Source organism: Panthera uncia, chromosome C2, assembly GCF_023721935.1.
Source record: "Panthera uncia isolate 11264 chromosome C2, Puncia_PCG_1.0, whole genome shotgun sequence".
Lineage (NCBI taxonomy): Eukaryota > Metazoa > Chordata > Mammalia > Carnivora > Felidae > Panthera > Panthera uncia.
This window is the reverse complement of record NC_064810.1, coordinates 5,908,940-5,933,596: the sequence shown is the minus strand read 5'-3', so window position 1 is coordinate 5,933,596 and position 24,657 is coordinate 5,908,940. Positions and strand designations below refer to the sequence as shown.

The 24,657-nt window shown below is 44.0% G+C and overlaps 2 protein-coding genes across 9 annotated transcripts in view; one reads left to right on the top strand and one right to left on the bottom strand.

The window, feature by feature from the left end:
* Positions 1 to 20,610, top strand: part of GET1 (guided entry of tail-anchored proteins factor 1) — a 65,462-nt gene extending 44,852 nt beyond the window's left edge. The window contains exon 5 of one of the 3 annotated variants that reach the window (XM_049627847.1): positions 20,188 to 20,610. In XM_049627847.1, the coding sequence (XP_049483804.1) occupies positions 20,188 to 20,282 (95 nt within the window). In that variant the 3' untranslated portion in view covers positions 20,283 to 20,610. Of the gene's footprint in view, positions 1 to 17,293; positions 17,610 to 20,187 lie in introns of those variants that run through there. The other 2 variants (XM_049627849.1, XM_049627850.1) reach the window with 2 other exon arrangements.
* Positions 1 to 24,092, bottom strand: part of LCA5L (lebercilin LCA5 like) — a 47,878-nt gene extending 23,786 nt beyond the window's left edge. For 2 of the 6 annotated variants that reach the window (XM_049627837.1, XM_049627843.1), the window contains exons 1-5: positions 23,510 to 24,002; positions 17,619 to 17,774; positions 5,073 to 5,414; positions 4,658 to 4,804; positions 466 to 980 (exon numbers count right to left, since the gene is read on the bottom strand). In XM_049627837.1, the coding sequence (XP_049483794.1) occupies positions 466 to 980; positions 4,658 to 4,804; positions 5,073 to 5,406 (996 nt within the window). In that variant the 5' untranslated portion in view covers positions 5,407 to 5,414; positions 17,619 to 17,774; positions 23,510 to 24,002. The other 4 variants (XM_049627839.1, XM_049627841.1, XM_049627840.1 and 1 more) reach the window with 4 other exon arrangements.
* Between the last annotated feature and the right edge of the window lie 565 nt (positions 24,093 to 24,657).

Below are 24,657 nucleotides of genomic sequence, written 5' to 3'. Positions count from 1 at the left end.
CCCCCCCCCCCCCCCCCCCCCGTTCCCAGGAGCATTCTCCGGGAAACACTTCTGTTTCCAGCCTACCAACAATGTCTCTGCGGTAGTGACTAGACAGCTGACCAGGGGGAGTGCAAGGAGAGGGGCTGGAGAGATGCGGGGGGCAGGCTTTTAGGGAAGCGGGTCTTTAATAAACAGATTCGAGGAGAAGAAGGTTGGCTTCTAAGAGGTTTCACACAACCCAACCCAACACCTTTCCAGCACATGAGCACACTTACAGAATGGTCATTTCCAGACAAACGAGCCTGGCCACAACAGAAGGGACATCTCCCCCTGCCCCCCCCCCCCCCCCCCCACGCCCTCCCTGGTGTGGCCTGTGAGCAAAGCAGCTGGGAATGCTTCACTGCACAGGGGCAAGTGTGACGCACGTGTACTCTGCATATCGTTCTTGGGACATTACAATTTCTAGGCCTCTGAAATACGGACCTGTATTTTTTTGTTGTTTGCCTCTGTTTTCGTTGTGAGAACAGACAATTTTTGAGTGAGTTCTTCCCTCTCTGCAAGATTTTTGTCTTCAGAAAGCCTCTGCAGCTCCTGCAAGGAGTCTTTAGTCTTCAGCAGCTCACTGTCGGTTTCTCGAAGTTTCCTGGATGCGCTTCTTTCCTTTTCCTGGGATTTCCTAAGTAGCTGCCTTAAGTTTTTGACTTCATTCTGATGTTTTACCATAATTTGAGGTAGATTATTTTGTGAATTCTCATATTTCCCTATTGCTTTCAAGTGCCTAAGCTGAAGATGTTTCAAAAATTGGTTTTCTATGACCGTGGCTTCCAATTTCCGACGTATATCGCATAGTTCGTTTTTGAGCTCTTTAATCTTCTGGAGCCTTGCTGAGAGGATACGATGAGTCATAGCATCTCTTCTTTGGGCAATCACATTGTTCTGAGCATTTAAAAGTGGCGCATTCCAGTTGTGCTTTTTTTCAACTGAGATTTCCTTCTGGCCTGCGTGAGAAGATAATCCAGTTTGTTACTAGTCATATAGATAGAGATACGCAGATATGCGCATATGTGTTACCCCCACCTGCACCCCGCACACATACAAGGCGAACGAACATGTAATATAGACGTGCTTCAGGTAGGGACTTCATATATAGATCCCTCATTTCAGGTCAGTAGTCGTCTTTTTTACAGCTAGGGATTATGACTCATTTGTCTAAGGTCACAGAACCACAAAGTGGCATAGAATGGATGGAAAACCAGGCTTTCTTTGACTGTAAAACCTGTACGTATTTCTATTGTTAAAGTTCTATTAAAAACCACAATAATAGATAACATTTACTAAGGGCTTACCACATGTTAAGCATTGAACTAAATGCTATATGTAGATTATCGGATATAATCCTTCCAATAATATGTTATGAGGCAATTCGAGTGTAACATGAGAGAGCCCAGTGTTATATATGAAGATCTCCTATATTCAAAAAGAGTCTTAGAAAGCCATTGAACCGCTTAGACTGTGTGTACGGATATTCCATTTCTCAGTAAATCCAATTTCTCAGTAAATCCAACACAGCTAAGTTTTCCTGTTACTTTGGGCTCTAAAGGAAGTAGTTAGTTGGCTTGTATTCAGAAGTCTATTTCAAACAAAATGTGTCTAAACAATGTCACATCAAGCTTATATAACTGAGTTGTGTCAAATGTATGTGTAACGTCACTGCATTGTCATCCCATTTTAAAGATGAACAAACTGATGCTTCGCGACATCCCTGCTTGATGGGCACACAGCTAGTCAGTGGTGAAATGGAACCCATGTCTGTGTGCCTGTGCTACTGCCCCATATGTATGTGCATTTGCATGACATTTACATGTGTTTATGTGCATACTGTGTATGTGCGTGTGCATGTTAGTATATCTATATTCTTTTTTTAGTTTATTGATTTATATTGAGAGAGAGAGAGAGAGAGAGAGACTGCATGAGCAGGGGAGGGGCAAAGAGAGAAGAGAGAGAATCCCAAGCAGGCTCCACCCTCCCAGCATGGAGCCTGACTCAGGGCTCGATCTCATGAACCGTGAGGTCATGACTTGAGCTGAAATCAAGAGTCAGATGCTTAATCAACTGAGCCACCCAGGAGCCCCTAGTATATCTGTATTATGAGAGAGACTGAAACTGGATTCTAGAATCTAAAAAAATATATGGTCCTCATCCTGGAGAGAGAAAGCATCTAGTGGCCAGTGTCACCGGAGTCCTAGCCTTAAGCTGTTGCTCACATGTGGACACATCACCTGAGACACGGCTTAATATGTTTGGTGTAGGTGGTGGAAAAGGTGATTCTGCCTGTGATAGAAATCACGAGCCAACAGAAATGGAAGGTGCTTCCTGGGGACAAGGCATCTCAATTGTGACTGTGACAGAACACATAGATGTGGCAACGGTTACAGTATCCGTATCACATCAGTAATCAATGGGCGGTCTTTACAACTGTGCCCCCACAGGTCTTTATTTTCCCACTGGGAACGATTCAGTAAAGGCTGTGGTTGAACGTTTGAGTATTTTGGAATAGGTTTTTGAGCACATTGAAAATTGGAAAGCAGAGGTCAACCTCTGAGGCTGGGCACTGGCTGGGAAAGGCCCAGACCCAGGTGGATCAGGCTGGATTAAAACAGGGGGTGAGGTGGGGTGGGGACTGTCATGTTCTACACCACGTCCAGCGTGACTGAAACTTGACTCCCAACTTACAATGTCTCACTACTCTTGGGTGATGTGTTTCCCGGAGGAGAGAGGGCTCTCTCTGAGACTAGAAGGATGAGGGTGGTGGGTTCTGTGGGCTGTGGAGGCTTATGTCCCTGACATATGCTGTGCTCAAGTGACGGGAGGACAGAGGCAGCATGAATGGGTGCTTGGGGACTAATCCCTGTGGCCATGGGCACACCTGCCAAGGTCCCAGGTTGAGATGTACATACAGGGCATGTGTACTTTGAAAACAGGAGGTGACCCCATGTGCTTGGACAAGGAATGTTTGTGATGCAAATGAAGGACCAGAAGCCCTTCCCCAAGTGTCCGGTCTGTGTAAAGCCACCCTAACTCCCTCCTTCCCCCAAACACATCTGAGACTGAATTGTTTGCCTACCCTAGCTGGTGCTTGGGGGAGGATGAACCAGATTTACTTGCTTCAGAAGATAAACATACCACTTGTATTTGAGTGACATAGAATAAATTTATTCTATAGACATTATGCATACTTGTATACTAATCAAGGTTATGGAAAACGGAAATAGAGTTTAGTCCTTAATGATTTTGCATCTCATTATACTAACCCCTGCCTGGTAAGAATGACCAAATTTATCATTTCTATCTCATTTCATGTAGTGAGGCAGATTTAGCCCAATGATTAAACTACTCTTAATGAAGTGACAAAATTAATTTTGGCTGCTCCCAATTTATGACCAGGTGTTTCGCATAAAGAACTCAATAAATACTTGTGGAATAAATAAATGAGGAAACAGTTTTTAAAAGTTAAATTGTCAGGCACTTAGAACTCAAAGTGCAGTTCGTGTAGAAATAGTTTTAGAAATGCTAACAGCCTTTCATACAGTCCCACGGAAGTGTAGAATCAATACAAAGTGTAGTGTATAGATCTATGATCCCTGTCATAAAACCTTGGAGCCAGACTGTTTCTGAATTATTATTATTATTATTATTATTATTATTTTGGTGCATATACAGTATTTCCCATAGAATTTCCAGTAGGGCTGGGAATAGCATACTTTAATCAAAGAATATTTTTGTGAAATATGTGGCTATTCACACTAACTGAAATAGAGATCAGTCTCATGTTAGTTCAGATCTGGTTTTTGTTGCTGAATCAGTTTAGGTACCAAAGATATAAAAACTGTTTGTTTTTCAGACTTTTGTAAATTCAGACGTGGATAGGGGATCATAACCACGATGGAGCCTAACCACGATGTAGTTTCTGTTGTGATAATCTCTTCCAAATGCCACAAACAGACTTCTTTTGACAGAGTCCCATGTGACAGAAGGAACTAGGCTTTTCATCTTCTACCCTCGGCCTTGACCGTGAGCATAAGACTCCTACCTCTCTAGAAAAGGAGCTTTTAGCCTTTTGAGAATCTGGTGGAAGCTCATGGGTCCTTCTCCCTAGAAGAGTTCACAAATGTAAATAGACACAAAAAATGCAAAGATTTTCATGCAGCCCAGAGATATGCGACTAAGATGAAGAATCCCTACCCTATAGCTGGGAAGAAGGGGACCTGAAGGTTCTAGATGACTCTGAGGTAGCAGAGGGAGTCCTAGGCACACCTGGTCACAGGGGGCTGGCGGGGGGGAGACACGGGGTACACCTGACAGCAGACATGCTGTCCACATAGTATTGACGTAGTTTCCAGCTGTTCACTGATGGCAGTTCTGATGGCCACAGCCGAAGAAAGTTTCAGCCATTTCCATATTAGGAATATTTATAAGCCCAGGATTGCCTAAAATGGGAGGAGGTATTCACAGTCTGGGCAGGGAGGCAGGGAGTGAGGTCAAGGACATCACAAGGCTACTTCCATCTGGACAGTTAGGAACTGGTGTCGGTACTCTTACAGTCCACAAGGGAATGGATGACCTTGTTAACAGCCTTTTGAACCACCTCTGTCTCAAAAGATGATCTTTGCCTCACCGGACTTGGAGACCATCCTCTTGGGGTGCTGACTCAGGTATTTACAGTTCATTGGCAATTCAAACCTTGATTCTTCAGCTGGGATGCGAGGCAAGAGGCCAGCAAAGTCCAAGTGTCGTGGTACTCTGTAACAAGGCCACCTGTTAACTAAAAACGGAACTAACCTCACCAGTAGGCTCCGGCAGGGTAAGTTGTACAAGAGGGCTAGGTTTCTTGTTTTCAGCCTAACTTCCTGCCATCTTGTAATCATTCCCAATTTCTCTATTTCCTTCTGTACAAGTTCATTTATAAACACACATTTGAAATAGGGGACAACAATAAAACCGAGCAGGGACGACTTCAAATACTAGTGCATTAAATAATAATGTCATTGGGAACAGAAGTTTGGTCTTGCTTGGGAAATGTTGCTTCTTACCTTTAGGTTGGGAGACTTTAGAGACATTATACGTTTTCTTCTCGTTCTTTTTTTCTCTTATCATAGTCTTCTCTAAATAATTTCTATTACGAGCTGTTTCAGAACATTCAGAGAGAAAGTCTTCTGAATAATCACAGGGAGAACTTAAACTTCTGCAGGAACACTGAGATCTGCTGTAATCCACACTCCTATCAGAAGCGTGACTGGGGCTGCCTCTTGAACAGTCACCTGCGTCCTGGGTTCCCGTGCACTCTGCAGACCTCCTCCTGGGTCCTAAGGCCACACAGGGGAGGTGCTCATCTACACCTGTTTCTGCTGGATCAGCCAGAGACATAGCAAAACCTGATAGGAGAAAAGTGTTTTCAGATTTATAGCTATTGACATTAAAATGAACCTCTGCTTTATTATATTTAACTATAAGTGGATCATTAGGAATGGGAAACACCACATCTTGTGGAAGTATTTTCTGGAAAAAATCTCAGTGGGGTTTTGTTTTTTTCTTTGACATAAAATGTAAGACCCCTGAGACAAACTTTGGTGAGACTCTATTCACAGGTAATACAAGACAAAGTTCACATCAGAGGACAACAATGACAGCAATCTGTGAATTAGTGAATTACATCTTCATTCTCTAAGAATGTTGCAAGATTTTGCCTTGAACAAAACGACAGTACTTGGTAAGCTTGGATGGCTGGTATGAAATGCAATACTTAGGAAATTCAGACATATTCGTGGAGATGGACACACTTTTATTTATTAGTGATGAAATCACACTTTTGAGATGAAACATACAGCATAGAATATGACAAATTAATCTACTACTTTTTTAGAGTTAATACTTGTTTTAAATTAAGAGTAATAGTGGATCCCAGGGATATAAACTTGATCCATAATTACAAGGCTTGTCATATTTTAATGAAAAAAATGTGCTTTCCTTTCTGTGCTCCATTTGGACTGTTATAACATGAATAGGACCTCCCCCGATTACAGCTACACGATGACAGAAAACAATTCAGGAAAAAATGTGGTTTGCACGGAAAATCATCCCATTGTTGGAACCTTTTTGAAGACAGTCCACCCAGTGGAAAATTTACATTTGTTTAATAAAGAACTGATCATACTTTTGCAGCTACACAAAGACCAAACTTTTATCATAATGGATTTGGAAAAATCAAAACCAAGTTTGTCTAATTATTAGAAACTTAATCATTCAATGTGAAAAATCGAAACCTTACTTGGGAGCTAAACAAGACTAACGCGGACTTCGAAGCAAAGTGCTGAAAAACTGAAACTGAAATGACATTTGGCGATGCGGATCCTAATTTCTCATCAGGGACGAAAGCTACCATGTGGTCCAAAGTCCTGGCAACCAAAGGCCACGACTGAAAAAGTAATTAAGACCCAGACATAGCCACTTTTATTTCGGTTAGACTTGGTCCAAATTTAGTGCAACAGAAGGTTTAATAAACATAGCAGGTCTTCACTTGTAGGTCAGGAATGTTTCACTGCAGCAAATTACTCCCCAAAGCAACGTCACACATCACAGCAGGGTTCTATGCATCTAGAATAACTTCTCGGCACTTTGCTGCTAGCACCTGCTTGACATTCAGTGAAAACAAAGGTACTGTAGTTCGCTTCCACTTTCTTTTTAAATTCTTGGTATAGAGCCTAGGCAGTACTATTGAACTTGATTCAGCTGAATAATCTGTGTGACCAGTAAGGCTAGATGACAAGGTCTCTCACACAGACTCTCCTACACACGCCCCACGAGGTCTGCAATCCTCCATCCAGATTCTCGTTTGATCTAAGGACCCTGGGAGACATGATGGCCCGCAGCTAAATTCACACTCCCTAAGAATACAAAAGTTTCACAGGAAAGTTAGTTCTCTGAGGTACAATGAGTCCAGCTCCAAGATCGCTCAGGACAGCGACTATACTATACGTCGCTTTCGCATGCCCTTGTCCGTGGTTAATATACAAAGACTAGATTCCAATATACACAAGCTTTTTTTTTTTCTTTTTTAAAGTAATCTCTGGACCCTACCTGGGGCTCGAACTCACCACCCCCGAGATCGGGAGTCACATGCTCCACCGACTGAGCCAGCCAGGCGCCCCTGTACCCAAACTTTTGATGCTGTTGGTAAGCCTTTAGTCATCTGACGTGAGAATTTAAAATGGACAGAATGTGAACTCAGACACAAGGAGGCTCCGGAATCCTCTATGATGCCGCTGCAGGAAGGCACAGAACACCAGTTCTGTTTTGACAGCAGTTCAGAACAAAGGAACCCATCTCCCAGGTCTTTACGGGGGTTATTGTTTTCATTCAACAACCCCACTTCCTCTGTTTCATCAAGAAGGCAGAAGAGAAATGAGCTGCCACCAGACCCTTCCCGACAGGGATCTAACGTCACTGGCTCTACTGAGAGTTTTTGGTTTTTTTCCCGAGTCAGCTTCTGCCTCTTTCTGCATTGGCTGGACTGTCAAGCTTTCTCCTCTTCTGATGAAATACATGAGGCAGTTCACCATCTCCCTACTACAGAAATCTTAGCCCAAATAATCCTAATAACATTAGTACCATACTTCATATTTAGTGAGTGTTTTTACTTCACCCAAGCTGTGTTTGCATCATCTCATCCTGGCCACGTGAAGGGAACAGGCTCAAGCAGATTAAGCAGTTGTCCCTGTTTTCTTGCTTCCAGGTCAGGACTTTTTTCATTAAGCATCACAACTGCAAACATCACACTGGTGGTAACATCACACATCCTAAGGCAAAGAATTGATCTTTCCAGACGCATTCTGCCATGTAACAGTGGGTAGATGCACAGGCAAAGATCCTTACTTCTGAACCTTTGCAGATGGATTAAGAAGAGACCAAGTTGCTGGTGTACAAGATCCTGAAGGACCAAAAATGCTCTGCTGTGGCCCTCATGGCCTTGCCTGTCCTTGACCCTAGGAGCTGTCCCTCCTCACCTCTTCCCTCTCATGACTTTAGCCCCTAACTTCCTCCATGCATCTTGTTAAATCCGCATCACTGCAAGAAGCCAATGGCTGGTAATCTGTGAGACAAATTTTTGACCAGTTGTTGGCTGACCACTGCTGCTAAAGCCCTGTAAAAATTCCCTCCTCCTTGGGAATGCAAGCTGGTGCAGCCACTCTGGAAAACAGTATGGAGGTTCCTCAAAAACTAAAAATAGAACTGCCCTACGACCCAGCAGGGGCACTACTAGGCATTTATCCACGAGATACAGGTGTGCTATTTCGAAAGGACACATGCACCCCCATGTTTATAGCAGTACTATCGACAATAGCCAAAGTATGGAAAGAGCCCAAATGTCCATCGATGGATGAATGGATAAAGAAGATGTGGTATATAGATACAATGGCGTATTACTCGGCAATCAAAAAGAATGAAATCTTGCCATTTGCGACTATGTGGGTGGAACGGGAGGGTATTATGCTAAGTGAAATTAGAGAAAGACAAAAATCATATGACTTCACTCATATGAGGACTTTAAGAGACAAAACAGATGAACATAAGGGAAACAAAAATAATATAAAAACAGGGAGGGAGACAAAACAGAAGAGACTCATAAATATGGAGAACAAACTGAGGGTTACTGGAGAGGTTGTGGGAGGAGGGATGGGCTAAATGGGGAAGGGGCTTAAGGAATCTACTCCTGAAATCATCGTTTCACTATATGCTAACTAATTTGGATGTAAATTTTAAAAAATAAAAAATAAAATAAAATAAAATTCCCTTCTCCTTCCTCAGAACTCTCCTTTGAGGCAGCCATCCCGGTATTGTAGGATACAGGCTTAATTCAAGAGTGTTTTTCATTTACAGTCACAAACTGTCTAATGCTACAAGAGTGGGAGTGTGACAGTTGAAGCTGGTGGACAACTTGAAGGCAGGCTGACGTGGGCTTGAACCTAAGTCTGTCAGTTAGTGAAGTGAAATTGGCCACCTATAAGACATGAATAACAACACCGATTCCATAGGGTTATCACAGGGAGAAATGAGATAGTGTTTGTAAATATCTATCACGGCACCTGTCCCATAGCACGCCATCAGCAAATACTAGTTGCCTCTTGGAAGAGTAATTCTTGAACACACACCAGGACTCTCGAGGGCCCTGCTCGTGTCTATGTGAGAGATGCAACCAAGAGTCAGTTTGTTTCCACATCAACTATTTTACTGGGAACAATTGCTTGACAAATGGCATTTGACTGAAAACTCTCTGAAGACAGAGACTGTGTCTTGTTTCTGTTGTAACTTCAGGCCACCCACTGCTGCCTCACAACCAAAATTTGTAACCACTTGAATACGGATCACCACCATCACCCCCCTACACTGTATGCCAAGCACAGAGGCAGCAGCTTCCATATGGCGGCTGACTTCATCATGATGACAGCCCTGTGCAATAGGGATCAGTCATCGTATTTTACTGTTGAGCAAACTAAGTAAGGCTCAGAAACGTCAAGTAACCCGTCTGAGGTCACAAAGCCAGTGAGGGGGAGAACTCAGTTTTTAGGCCAGGTCTGTCTGCTGGGTTTTTTTCACCGTACCATACTACTTGACCCCAAATGGACATAATTTGACCCAACTTAATTGTCACTGCAACTGTAAAATGTTAAAGTATGTCAAGACCTGTGATAAACCTATGAGGATCACTCACTCTTCAGCTTTTTATGTTTTACCTCTAGTCTAGAGTCCAAAATCTGAGACTATATTGAAACCAATCATGTATCCCTTAACCTTTTAGATTAATCAGTACAACTCACTCAGAATCTGACATGACGGGAACAGTGAGAGATACAGATAAGGAAGTTAGGGTGAAGGAGTGTTTTTTTTCCATTCCTAGATTAGAATATTGAGGTTTGGTGATGTGCTTGTACTCCATGTACAACTTTTTTAAGTTTATTTTTATTTTGAGAAAGAAATAGAGAGCAGGTGGGGGAGGGCCAGAGAGGAAAAGAGAGAATCCCAAGGCTCTGAGCTCTCAGCACAGAGTCCAATGCTGGGCTTGAACTCACACATGCGAGATCATGACCTGAGCCGAAGTCAAGAGTTGGATGCTCAGGTGCCCCATACACGTACAATTTTTTAAAAGAAATATTCCCAGGGCTTCTGGGTGGTTCAGTTGGTTGGGCATCTGACTTTGGCTCAGGTCATGATCTCATGGTTCACGGGTTCAAGCCCCATGTCAGGCTCTGTGCTGACAGCTCAGAGCCTGGAGCCTGCTTCCGATTCCGTGTCTCTGTCTCTCTCTGCCCCTTCCTTACCCACACTCTGTCTGTCTGTTTGTCTCTCTCTCAAAAATAAGTAAACGTTAAAAAAATTGAAGAAAACTAGGGGCGCCTGGGTGGCTCAGTTGATTAAGCGTCCAGCTTCAGCTTAGGTCATGATCTCATGGTTCATTAGTTCAAGCCTCACATCAGGCTCTGTGCTGACAGCTCAGAGCCTGGAGCCTGCTTTGGATTCCGTGTCTCCTTCTCTCTCTGCCTCTCTCTTTCTCACATTCTGTCTCTCTCTCTCTCTCAAAAAGAAATAAACATTAAAAAATTTTTTTTATTAAAAAAATTAAGTAGTCCCTCTGAATCACATGCTTACATAGGGCTAAGACCAGTTGATTGCCCCATGTCTGATACAGCAGAGAACTAGCCATCCTGGTCTCTTTGTTTAATAAACATTGATGTAACAGGAAAAAAAAAAAAAGGACAAAATTCTAATTGAAATCCATTGGAGCCAAATAAGCCTTAATATCTATAAACAGCCTCGCTCTTAAAATAATTCTGTGATTAAAATGTACTCTAATAGAAGGCTTTATAGGTTTAGCTATGGAAAAGAAGGTGGATTTGAAGTCATTATTGCTCTCCCCATATAGATTTGCAAGAGCCATAAGCCTCTGTTTTTGGCTGAATTGTCCAATGTATACAATCTCCTGTGGGTCTCTATTTTGCAAGGCCCCTACAGCTAGGAGGCAGTAACTATAGCTCCTTTAAAATGCTTGAGAAAATCGCATACAATTAAAAACATCCCAGTGAGAAGATGCCATATTAGCAAAGTTGTCCGTAATCTTTCCTGCTCAATAATTCACCGAATACAATTGGTATCATTTCCACAGGATGGGCCAAAATGCAGTCTTATATAGAAAGTATTTTTGTGAGTGTGTGGGATGGGTGGGTAGAAAATTCATCATTGTCACCAATTATCTAGTGGATGTACTGTCAGCTTGTTTTCAATAAATTTCTATAGAACATGGTATGAGACACAGTTATTTTACACTTGATCACTATTATAATCTAATCTATTTCACTGAAAATATAAGCAACTTCGGATTAATTACTGGGTTCACTGATCACTCTCATAATTAAATAAGCACAAATATCTAAGAATTACAGGCTGTAATTTCAATCCATATCCTTAAGATGTTAATTTTTTTTTTGTAATTTACTAAACTTAAGAGTTGTCCTAAGTGTTTTACACAGTGCTATATTCTTTTGAAACAATACATTTACAACCTGGTATAGCCAGGAGATGAGCTGGCTGTCCCAGTGATTTCCTACAACTCATGAATGTCAGTTGTTTATTAATATCAGCTTTTAGGTAAACTTGATGTGCTTCTTTCTGCTGTAACAAATAGAAAGGCAATTGTTCTTAATGTTAATAGCAGTCTTCGACAAAAAAACGGTCATAAGAGACACAGGGGACCAGAGGGTTTCCTATGAAGCAGTTCAGTAACGATGGTACCAACTTAATAAACTTAAATGAGTTTATTAGGTGAGTCACCAACATTTCAATCATCATTTTTTTTTAACGTTTTTTATTTTTGAGACAGAGAGAGACAGAGCATGAATGGGGGAGGGGCAGAGACAGAGGGAGACACAGAATCGGAAGCAGGCTCCAGGCTCTGAGCCATCAGCCCAGAGCCCGACGCGGGGCTCGAATTCATGGACCGCGAGATCGTGACCTGAGCTGAAGTCGGACGCTTAACCGACTGAGCCACCCAGGCGCCCCTCATCATTTTTAATGCATCCAGTAGGTCAACTTATTTGGCTTACTAAGAGTATATATAAGAAAACAAATTGCTAAGCAACTGAGATGCAACTGTTTTTTTTCAATCTTTTATTGAGTACATAGAAATACAGTATGAAATGACATATGATAAACTGCACATATTTAAAGTGTACAATTTGATAATGCTAGACATGTGTATATACTCGTGAGACTACCACCATGATCAGTAGAGCCTACCTCCAAAATTTCCTTGGACCCCTGTGAGGTTCCTTTCTCCCATCCCTCCCTGCTCCTCCCTTTCCCCCCACATGACCACTGACTGTTTTGTCACTCTAGGTTTGCATCTTCTACAGCTTTCTATAAATGGAGTCGTACAGTATGCACTTTTGTTTGGCTTGGCTTCTTCGCTCAGCATAATGATTTTGAGATTCATCCAAGTTACTGTGTATATCGGCAGTTCATCCCCCCTCCCCCCCCCATCTCATCCGCGGTTAGTATCCAATTGTGTGACCACACCACAATTTGTTTATTCGTCCACCTGCTGATGGACTTTTCAGCTATCTTCACTGTTGGGCCATTGCAAATAAAACAGCTATGGGCATTCATACCCGGGTCCTATGTATGGACATAGGATTTCTTTTTTTGGCGGGTAAATACCTAGGGGTGGGTTGGCTGGACTGTATGGTGAGTGCATGTTTAACTTCTTAAGAAGCTGCCAGACTGTTCTCCACAGTAGCTGCACCATTTGGCGTTCCGGCCAGCGGTGCATGAGCTCCCGCTGTTCCACGTTCTTGCTAACACTTGATATGGCCACTCTTTTTAGTTTTATTTAGAAAAAAAATAATAAATAAAATAAAAACCTAATAGGTCTGTTTAGGGATGCCCTCTATGGCTTTAGTTTGCATTTCCCAAATGACGGATAACATTGAACATCTTTTCACGCGCCCATTTGCCATCCTTGTGTCTTCTTTTTTGGGGGGATGGGCGATGAAGTATCTGTTCAAATCTTCTGTCCATTTGTAAATTGGATTGTTGGTTTTCTTATGGCTGTGTTTTCAGAGCGCTTTTATACTCTGGACATAAGTCTGTTACTGGATACATGTTTGTAAATATTTTCTCCCAGCCTGTGGCTTGTGTTTTCATTCCCCTAAAAGTGTCTGCAGATGTTTTTAATTTTGATGAAGCCCAAATTACCAATTTGTTCTTTTACTGATTCTTCTGGTATTGCATCTAACACATTTTTACATAGCCCGAGGCCACAAAGATTTTCTCCCAGAAATTTTATAGTTTAGTTTTACTTTGATCCATTTTGAATTAATTATCATGGGTCAGAAATTGACCAGAGTTTTTTTTTTTTTTTTTTAAATAAGGATATTTAGGGGCTCAGTCAGTGAAGTGTCTGACTTTGGCTCAGGTCATGATCTCGCAGTCCATGAGTTCGAGCCCTGTGTCGGGTTCTGTGCTGACAGCTCAGAGCTTGGAGCTTGCTTTGGATTCTGTGTCTCCCTCTCTCTGCCCCTCCCCTGCTCGCGCTTCGTCTCTCTCTCTCTCTCAAAAATAAATAAATGTTAAAAAATAAATAAATAAATAAGATAAAATAAAATAAGGACATCAATTGTTCCAGCACTGTTTCTTGAAAAGACCAACATTTTTGCACTGAATTGCCTTTGTACCTTTATAACTGGGATGCCGTGTGTGAGTCTATTTCTGAGCTCTCTTTGGCTCTGCTCACCTAGTTCTCTATCTTTACATTGACACTTTACACACCTTTCTTGTTACTGCAGCTCTATAATTAATCTTTTTAAAAATTATTATTTTTTTTAATGTTTATTTTTGAGAGCGAGACAGAGTGCGAGTGGGGAGGGACAGAGAGGGAGACACAGAAGCCGAAGCAGGCTCCAGGCTATGAGCTGTCAGTACTGAGCCTGATGCGGGGCTCGAACTCATGAACCATGAGATCATGACCTGAGCCGAAGTCAGATGCTTCACCGACTGAGCCACCCAGGCACTCCTATAATTAATCTTAAAATGGGATAGCATTAGTTCTCCAACTCTCTTCTTTCTTTTCAAAGTTGTTTGGCCATTTTATTTAGGTTCTCTGAGTTTCCATGGGAATGTTAGAATCAGCTTGTCAGTTCCCTCAGAAAAGCCTCATGGAATTGTCATTGTGATTGTGAGTCTACAGATAAATTCATGGAGAACTGACACCCTGACAAAAACAGCTCTGGTTTGTTAGGCCATCTTCTGTAGTTTGTAGTGCATAGATCTCTTACATATTTTTTTTCAGATTTATCCCTAACTATTTCATATTTTTGATAACTGCTATTATACAGGTATTGTTAAGTAGTATTATCTTTTAATGTCAATTTCCAATTGTTTGCTGCTAGTATACAGAAAAACAATTGATGTTCGTGTACTGATGTCGTATCCTGTAAACTTGATCATTGGTTCTGGTAGCTGTTTTATAGATTTCATCACAGATGATGATGTCATCTGTAAATAAAGAGGGTTGAATTCTCCTTTTCTAATATGGACCCTTTCATTTCTTTTTCTTGCCGGACTGGTTGGCAGAATCTCCAGTACAATGCTGGACAGAAGCGTTGCTAAGAGTTGACGTCCTTGTCTTGCCTTGGAGCTGAGAAGGAGACTGTCCAGTCTTTCACCATTAAGTGTGATGTTAGTTGTAGGTTTTTCCTTTATTAGACTGAGGAAGTTCCCTTCCATTCATTATTTATCTAGGGAAGTAAGGCAAATCTTGAGGGAAAAGTGGGAAGAGAGAGGTTATCAAGAGAGAGGGGGAATAAATAAAAGGGAGAAGCAGAGAAAGTTAGGATATGAGGGAAGTCCATTTGGGGCTCCTGCTGAAAGTCTAGGGAATATCCACCAGGGAAACCCTTTCGCCACCCAGCTCAGGAAGTGGACATCTGCCTCATACGGTACAAGCAGGCACTACATGCTAGAACACAGAAACAATGCTTTAATTTCCCAAACCAGTTCTATTCCTGAATCTTTCTGTAAGAACCACTTTGGGCTCCCTTAGATTCTGTCTGTACTATACTGGTTTTAGGAAAGGGTAGTCAGGCACTATCTGGAAGACTAGGAGGCTTCTTTGCTGGTTGTCAAGGGGCAGAGGCCGCATCCCTTCTGTCGTCTACTGAATGGTAACAATCCCCTAACTGTAGACCTTCAGTCAGCTGGGGAAACCACCAGGTGATTCCTCTACATTGTCACTTTTCCTTCCCTAGAGAGCCCTGGAGCATGCCAGTGCCTCCTGTGATGAAGAAGGGAGTCCTCATATACCTTTCTGAGGCTGTCTTTGGAATGTGCTCAGTGTGAGTGGTAGCTTCTCAGATGGCTCCCACAGACTCCCATTTCCTGGGACTCATGTCCTTGTGTGATCCCCTTCCCTACGGTGTGACTCAGATGTCACTTTCAAGATGAGATTAACTAAAAGGCTTTGATTTCTGTCATCACCTTCTCTTTTTCTCTCACTTGCTCACATTGATGGAAGCCAACTGCTATGTTGTAAGCAGACCCACGGAGAAGTACACATGACAAGAAACTAAGGCCTCAGGCCAATGGCCAGTGAGGAACTGAGACCCTCAGTTGAACAGGCTGTGAAAAACAGAATTCTACCACCAACTGCTGGAGTGAGTTTGGAAGCTTGGAACTTCCTCCAGCTGAGTCTGGGGATTACTACAGCCCAAACTGACGTGTTGACTACAGCCTTAAGAGACATCCTGAGCCAAGGAACCCAGCTATGCCCAGATTCCTGACCCAGAGAATAATAAATGTTTGTCGTTGTTTTTCCATCCAGTAAGTGTTCATTTGAAATTGGAGACAGACTTATAATAGAAAACTTCTGTGTCAATCTACTTTAGGAGGTTACAAAATCAACAGTGATCTTGTAGAACATGGGAGAATAGGATTTAATGCTAAATATCTTATTTAGGTGAACAGATGCTTTCTAGAATGTTTACTTGATTCTGAAAAAAATCTATATAATGCCATATTTTCTCTATCTCTAATCCATTAATTTTAATCAAATCATGATCTTAAAATAATTTTTTGGAGTGGTGGCCAACCACACTATTGTTTTAAGCTGTTAAGTTTTTTGGGTCATTTGTTACAGAGGCATAGATAATTAATACACTCAGACATGTCTTCTCAGGATGGTTCAGTTACCAGAAGAATTATTTGAGCTTAACATAAATTACACCCACTAAGGACACAGAACATTCTTAGAATTTTGGAAGTCTCAGGACCCCAGAACTGTTCTATAATTTCTATCTGTAGGACCCAAATTTGGGCCTATTTGGGTTCACCTGTGGTAATTCCATTCTTTTTCATGAAACGGAGTCTGAGAAGTCTCATCAACAATGTCAAATGAACTGTATTTTTGGATATTACTAGTTGGCAACGAGATGTGCCATGAATGCATATATCAAGCAGCTCTCTGGAATATTCAGTCTGTTAAATACCAGTTTTCTCACTGATCTGTTAAAGATGGATGGATTGGTGACTAGTATCAGGTCCATAAATACCCTTTTAAGTTGATGAAACTGTTTCTGTGTGTCTTTGTATTAACATAACTGGTCTTACCTCATTGTTATTAAAAAATGTATGTAGGCTCCACACATGGATTTCTGATTATGTGGTGCATTATTGAAAAATCAAAGTCTTAGGCCAACCATCTAATGTTCTTCTGAGTTTATTGACCAATTAATTAATGAAAATGTCCAATCAAAGAATGTTTACTTAGTGTCTACTAGGCACTGGGGTTATGAAAAAAGCAAACTTCTGCCTTCAAGGATTTAAAAATAAGCCGTTAGTAATTATGTTATTATTCTTACTATAGAGTGAGCATACTAGTTTTTGATATACTGAGTTTATGGTGGTGTATAGTTCAGATTTTGGCAAGATTTATATTTTGAACACTAGTGCTTACAGTATAAAAGTTCCTGTTTGGGGCACCTGGGTGGCTTAGTCATTTAAGGGTCCAAATTTGGCTCAGGTCATGATCTCACAGTTTGTGGGTTTGAGCCCCACATCAGGCTCTGTGCTGATAGCTCAGAGCCTGGATCCTGCATCAGATTCTGTGTCTCCCTGTCTCTCTGCCCCTCTCAAAAATAAATAAACATTGAAAAAAAGTTCCTGTTTTATTGCTCTTGAAGCATAATTGCACATGTTTCTGTCATGACAGGGTTGATAGTAGTTTCTTTGCTGTTATGACTCAGGAACACAACTTACAATCAAAAACACGGCTTGAATGGAGAGAATGTAACCCAACTGATGCTATGCTTTCCTGGAATGTGCCACGTAAAGGCATGGCTGCCCAGAACAACAATAAATTTGTATATCATGTTCTTTTAATTACAGAATTGGAAATAAAAATGTTCAAGATCCAGATGCACATTTGAATCATTTGAAAACTACATTTTTTTGTGTGTAGTTGTGTTCAATTCTGCTTTTGCAACAAAGCAGACAAAAAAATATGCCAAAATGTTTTAAAATGAATTAACGCATACCTGCTGTCCTTCATCAAACGTTCCTAAGATGTATGACGATTAACTATACATTCTGAGTGGACGGTCCTTCACACCACAGTATTTAGGAGGTTTCCAGGGTAGTAGTTTTTGACATGTTTTGGTCTCTTTTTAAGGAAAGAATATACTTCAAAAAACCTAGAATAACATCACAAAAGGAAAATGTCAAGATGTCACAAGTGAACATTTATATGAGAAGAATCAGTTACAAGTTTTGAATCGGTATTAATTTATATCTACTCCTTTGTATATGGTTTGCTGTCTACTCCACACACTAAGGCTTCTTATCAAAGTGAATCAGCTCTTTGCAGTTGATCAGGAAATGGGATTCGAAGGAGCCACAACAGAGCAGCGCCTCTGAAAATGTTGTGGGTAGAACAAAAGGTTGTGTGGCTCAACCTGCCTGTTCTTTCTCTCCACTGCAAAGTTGAACATGAGTAACCAAAGTTTTTGGGTTACCTGTTACTTATCTGCAAACAACAAAAATAAGGAAAGGAAGACTCTCCTGCTACTACTGGTGGGCACTGGATCTTAATTTAGAAGCACTGATATCACAGACATGGTATTATATATCGCAACTTGCTCTTCAACCGTCTCACAAATTACTACATTCTTGGCTATTACTACAACCAGAGAATCCCAATTCTCTTTTTTAATTTTTTCTTTAACGTTTATTTATTTTTGAGACAGAGAGAGACAGAGCATGAACGGGGGAGGGTCAGAGAGAGAAGGAGACACAGAATGTGAAACAGGCTCCAGGCTCTGAGCGATCAGCACAGAGCCCGATGCGGGGCTCGAACTCACGGACCGCGAGATCGTGACCTGAGCTGAAGTCGGCTGTATAACCGACTGAGCCACCCAGGCGCCCCCAGAAAATCCCAATTCTTAAAGTAAATATTCTGTAGTGAAGCTGTAACGCATTCAGGAGAATGATTTAGTTTTCAAAGGTTACAACTAGGTTTCCCACCCCAAATTATCGTGTGGGGAGATAACTGTATTCTTAACCAGTCCTGCTTTATGGAAAACAATAGCTGACATTCAAGTTTTCCCTCTTTTCTGATCCATTCTCAACACTCGCTACTTCCTTTCCCACTTTACTTTTCCCTGTAGCAGGGATCATTATCTGACACAATCTATTATTCTCCTTTAGCTTATCCGTTGCCTGACTTCCCCACTGACGTGTGCTTCTTGAGTACAGTATGTTGACTGTTGTGTCTACTGCTGCAGCCCCAGTGCCCAGAAGAGTTCCCAGGGAAACATAAGTGTTCAATAAATATTGATTAAGTAAATTAATGGTGAGAGTGTTTCTTTCTTAGCTCCCTCAATTCCTGTCTCCATGCCCATTACTCCTGATAAGCTTTGCACTGCTGCTGACTCAACTTACAATGCCCTAAGTGCCCTTTAAATGAACGCTTTTCCAATACGGTAAACAAATAGATGTCTCAAACTCAAAAGCCAGCCTCATGCTTACTAGTGAAACATGAACGCACCCTCCCGCAAGGACTAAGATAAGGATGCCCACTATCACTTCTGCGAATGAATACTGTCTTGGAGGCAGCAGGCAATGAAATTAGATGTGAGAAATAAGAGGAATAAACATTAGGAAAGAAAAGCCCAATTATATACTGTGCAAATTATCATGTGCAGACGACATGACTGTATACTTAGAAAACTCTAAAAACACTCTAAAGAATGTTTAATAAAACTGTAGTTATAAATGGATATAAAAATCAATCTTTTCTATATGCAAATTAAGATGACTTAGAAAATAGATGAGGGACACCCGGGTGGCTCAGGCGGTTAAGTGTCCAACTTTGGCTCAGGTCATGATCTCGTGGTCCGTGAGTTCGAGCCCCGCATTGGGCTCTGTGCTGACAGCTTGGAGCCTGGAGCCTGCTTCGGATCCTGTATCTCCCTCTCTCACTGCCCCTCCCCCACTTTCACTCTGTCTCTCTCTCTCCCAAAAATAAGTAAACATTAAAAAAATTAAGGGGCGCCTGGGTGGCTCAGTCGGTTGAGCGCCGACTTCGGCTCAGGTCACGATCTCACGGTCCATGAGTTCGAGCCCTGCATCAGGCCCCTGTGCTGACAGCTCAGAGCCCGGAACCTGTTTCAGATTCTGTGTCTCCCTCTCTCTGACCCTCCCCCATTCATGCTCTGTCTCTCTCTGTCTCAAAAATAAATAAACGTTAAAAAAAATTTTTTTTTTAATTAAAAAAAAAAAAGAGAATTAGCACTGATTCAGAAGAGGGTGTTTGCTCTAAAGAAAAGGCATCTGAATGACAGTAGCAGACCTTCCAGTACAGCTGGCTGCTTGATGTCAACTGTCTAAGGTCTAAAGTTAGCTCACTGTTCTCAATAACTTCTAAGATCCAGTCCAGCGTGAAAAATCTGTAAATTAAACATATCTACATATATCAGAAATTTCAAGCCTTGATAATGTGAAAATGTGTCATGTTCAGCGTTTGGCTGGTTATAGACAAGCGATGTAGGTTTTGGTCATTTTACAACTTGATATTATTTTTGACAAAAACTTTGAATTCCTTCCCAGACCGAGTGTCCCCAAGAAGTGCCTTTGGGATGAAAAAGGAGAAACCGGGCCTCTCTGCTCCCACCAAGTGGTGGCTAATGCAGTTCACCGCCTGACGCTAAGAAACCAAATGTGAGTTTAGGGTTACATTTCTAGAAGTGTGCATTTGCAGCTCCCCCTCCTGGCCACGGCCACATTTCCTTCTAATTTTCAGTGTTGACCTGGTAATTTTTTCCTAGAATTTTCCTTCTATTTTAATAAATCGTACTAAAATACCCTACATTTGATATATCTCACACATCAAAATATTCATTTCATTCATTCTTTCAACACAGATTTGGGAGCTTTCTGTGCACCAGGAACTGTATGAGGTGTGGGGGGTGTAATGAACACAAACAGAGATGTTTCTCTTTTCATGGGGCTTTCATGCTGGCAATAAAATAATCACAATAGTGACTGTTGTAAATGTTTTAGAGGAAAGAGACACAACTCTCTGAAGCTACATGACAGAGAAACCTGACCTGGACAGTGACCATGGAGGTTTTAGAGAAGGACCATCAGAGCTAAGACAGGTCGGTGGGGGCTACCCACGCAAAAAGGAATGGAGGGTAGGAGGGAAGTACACTGGATAGAGAGAGTAGACACTTTCCAGGCCTGGTGGGCGGACGAGGCCCATTGGCTGGGTCCCAGTGGTCCCAGAGCCTCCCGAGGTCGGTGGGGGTGAGCCGCTGCAGGCTGACAGGAGGGCAGGTGTATGATTTGGGTCATTAATCCACGAGCGATGAGAAGCTAGCAGGGAGCAAAAGCGGGAGGCTGGGGAAGAATGCCATCATTTGCTCTGCTTTCTGAAGGTCACTCCTGCTGCAGTGTGGAGTGCAGAAGAGACAGAAGCCAGGGGAGAGGATTCCGGAAGGCTGGAGAAAGAAGGTGGCAGCTTTGGCTAAGGTGCCATTGGCGACTGAGAAGTGAAAGATGCACGGGAGACGATGTCACCAGGGCTTGGTGACCTGCCGGATGCTGGGGGAGCGAAAAGGCCAAGGAGGAATCCTTGCTGCCAATGCGAGAGGCCCCGGCTGGGAGGGGTGGTGGGAGACTGGTCTTGGGCACGTGGAGCTGGTGTTGGAGACGTATTAAGAGGAAAGGCCATTCCGCTCGCCGGACATATGGGTCAGCTCAGAGGGCCCAGCTGGAGGGATGAAGTTGGGAGTCCACACGGATGGGGATTCACGTAGATGGTGTGCATAGATTTGTACCCAATTTCGGATTATGGGGGGCACGGGAGAGAACGTGATGAGAACAGACTGAGCCCTGAGGAACTGCAAGACCAAGGAGCCCCTGAGAGGAGGGCGAGCCAGCACGGTAGCGGGAGAAGCGGGGGGGGGGGGGGTGTTTGGGGCGAAGAAGCCAAGGGAGGACAGTGCTTCAAGAACCGGGAGCAACAGTGTCAAATGCGAACGCTGCCGGAGACCGAGCAAGAAGAGGCCTGGCAATGTCGGATCAGTGGCTTTTGTTCTGGTACATGGAGATGAGGGCGGAGGGCAGACTAGAGCGGGCTAAGGAATGAGACGCAAGGCATGGATACACGGAAGGTGGCAATTCTTTAAACCAGTTTGCCTGTCGAGGGGAACGAGACCTTGGGCGATAGCTGAAAACGAAAGGGAACAGGGGGTCAAGGGAGATTTTTTTCTCTCTTCCGGGATGGGAGACTGGAGCACGTTGAAAAGCCAAGGGCAAGAGCCAGTTGAGACAGAACAGGTGACAGCTGAGAGTGAGAGCGTAGGTTTCGGACAAGCAGGTGAGGGTGGGATCCAGGGCACAGGGAGGGTGGCCGGGGATAGGACGATGTGCACATAGATGTAGGTAAGGCTTGCAGTTGTGGTGGCTGGAGCTTGAGGGGATTCCCGTCAGACAAGAAGTGACGGCAAGAGGGGGAGGTGTGAGGTCAAAGCTCAGGTTTCCGATCGGCGATATCCTGTGGACCCTCCACGAGTAGCAGCAACCCTACCCTGCTACTTTGGCCAACTGGAGCTTCCCTCGGTGGAATAAGAAAAAGTGGGGCCTGGGGGTTTACGACTGCCAGGGTACAGGTGCGTGGGGGCCAGGAGCTCCCCGAGGGCAAGGACCTGTCCTATCAATCGCTGCATCACTCTGTGCCTGATGGACTGGAGTACCAGTGCCCAGGCACTTACTCCCAACATGACCAGCACTGGGATGATCATTGATCTCCATTTCAATTCGCCTCTTTTGGTGCTTCTCTAAAAAACCAAAGATGAAAGAGAAGGGAATAAACAGAGCCTAAATTCCTACATGCCTTCTTTTTCTCACTTAAAAGGAAGCTCTGAAAAAAAAAAAAAAAAAAAAAAGGAAGCTCTGGATTTTTTTTTTTTTTTTACTCTTCTGTACAGCCAGTTTTAAAGTTCTTGTCAAAGTTCAATCCAGGGACACACTCAGGTACCCAAGAAAGCTGAGAGGCATCTTTCCATTTTTAGCTTGTTAATAGTAAGGTGTTTATGTAGCTTTGGCTACCTGGTTTAAAAGCTGAAATCTTCAAAATACATATTAAAAATTATTTTCATCTATGGAAACTATGAAATTCCTATCTTTAAAAGAAAGCCTTATTCACTTGAAACAACAGAAAAAAGGTAAGACTGTCTACATTCAAGGGAGGGAGGGCACACATAAGCACAGAGACCAATTAAGAGGCTACTGAAATAATCCAGGCACCAGAGGATGGTGGCCTGGACCTGGGTTATGATACTGGGGGTTTGAAAAAAAGACAGGATTGTGTCACCTATTCAGAGTACATTATGAAGGATGTGTTGACAGACTGAACGTAGGAAGGAGAAAGACGTTACTGGTTTCCAGTAATGGGGTGGGTAAAAGTGTGGGAAGAGCAGGTGTGAGGGACTGTCAGGGGGTGCCTTAGACATCCAAGTACAGACGCGGGCAGGCAGTTGAGTACACAGGTCTCAGGTTCAGTGTTAGGTCAGGGCTGGAGATAGATACTTCTGGGGCTCACTGGCATTTAGATAGGATTTGAGCCTGACACTGGATGGATTCGTGTAGGGAGCCAGTGTAGATAGAACATAGGTTCAAGGTCATGTTCAGCAGTGGAAAACCCCATCCTAAAAAAGTCACCTGTTGGCACAAGCGTAGCAATGGAATGTTAAAGCGCGGAGGGGAAACTGGACAAAGAGCTCCAAGGCTGAGCGAGTGAGGGACACACACTGCGGAAATTTCAAAGAATTCCGATTGCCACGGGCTGAGGATAAGGAAACGTCAGCGCTAAGGTTAGACCGGTGTGGGCGGGGCGGGGAACTAAAGCAGGAAGGTAGACACGAACCTGCCCGCATCAGTTTCAGACAGCAAAAAAGCATCCGGCGAAAGCCTGCAGGTCGGGGGTGGGGGTGGGTGGCGGACACGACCCGGCCCCTTTCCCTGGCGCCTGGCGGTACGAGGGCCGGTCGGTTGGGGCCGCCCCTGCCCCAATGCCCCCGGGCGGCCAGTCCGCGTGGCGGGCCCGCAGTCGGGGGACAAGGAATGGGGGCGCGGCGTGGGCGGGTGAGGGCGCAGGCCCCCTACCCGGGCTGGGCGGGCACGGCTTGGGCAGGCGTGGGCAGGCGAGAGCCTAGGCCCCCTACCCCGGCTGGGAGGGCACGCCGACGCCGGCTCTTCACCAGGCGGCGCTCTGCGGGAGGAGGCGGCCGGCGGCCCGGCTGCGTTACTAACGAGAGCGAGGCTGCGCGGCCCTGGCTGAGCAAGGGGCCAGGGCTGAGTGACCCGCGGCACCGGAGGGCCCGGAGGCTTGAACAGGAGGGCCTGGCTGGGACTGGACAGGGCAGTTACCTGCTCCGCGCGGCTCCCGCGGCCCCTCCCCCGGCTCCCGCGCGTCGCCTTGGAAACCCGCGCGCGAGGCCTCCTGGGACTGGCTGAGCCGCGGGATCGGGCCGCGGGCGCCGCGAGGTCCACGCGCTTGCGCACTGCTGAGCGGAGCGTAGAAAAGTCTGCCAAGTAGCCTCTCTCGCCTGCCCACCTGTGCGCCCGGGGCCCTCCACCTTCGCCCTGGCCGCGTCTGGGGCTAGCGAGCCGGTCCCGCGGCGGGCCCGCCGTTCCTTCACGCTCTCGGTCGCGCTCGCCCCTGTACCGGTGTTTTGAATCCGAGTCCCCTGCGCGTATGTGGTTCCCACGCCTGCGCGGTGCGTGGACCCGGAGCTGGGCGCTCCAGGTTGGCTGCAGGCAGGTTGGGAAAGAGTGGACCCTGCCAGGCGGGTGTAGACGCTGGGTTCCCCGGGAAGGGGGTGAGCCCAGGCAGGCGGGCGTGGAGTCATCGTCCCTGTCTGGAAAGGGAGTGGACAGAGACCAGAGAGCTCCTGTCAACCTCTCTTTACAAAGATGGATTTCTATGGTAAAAAGAAAATCGGATCCCCAAATAATGCGTGTTTGTTGTAGAGAATTTAGAACATACCACAAAGTACGAAGAAAAATTTAAAA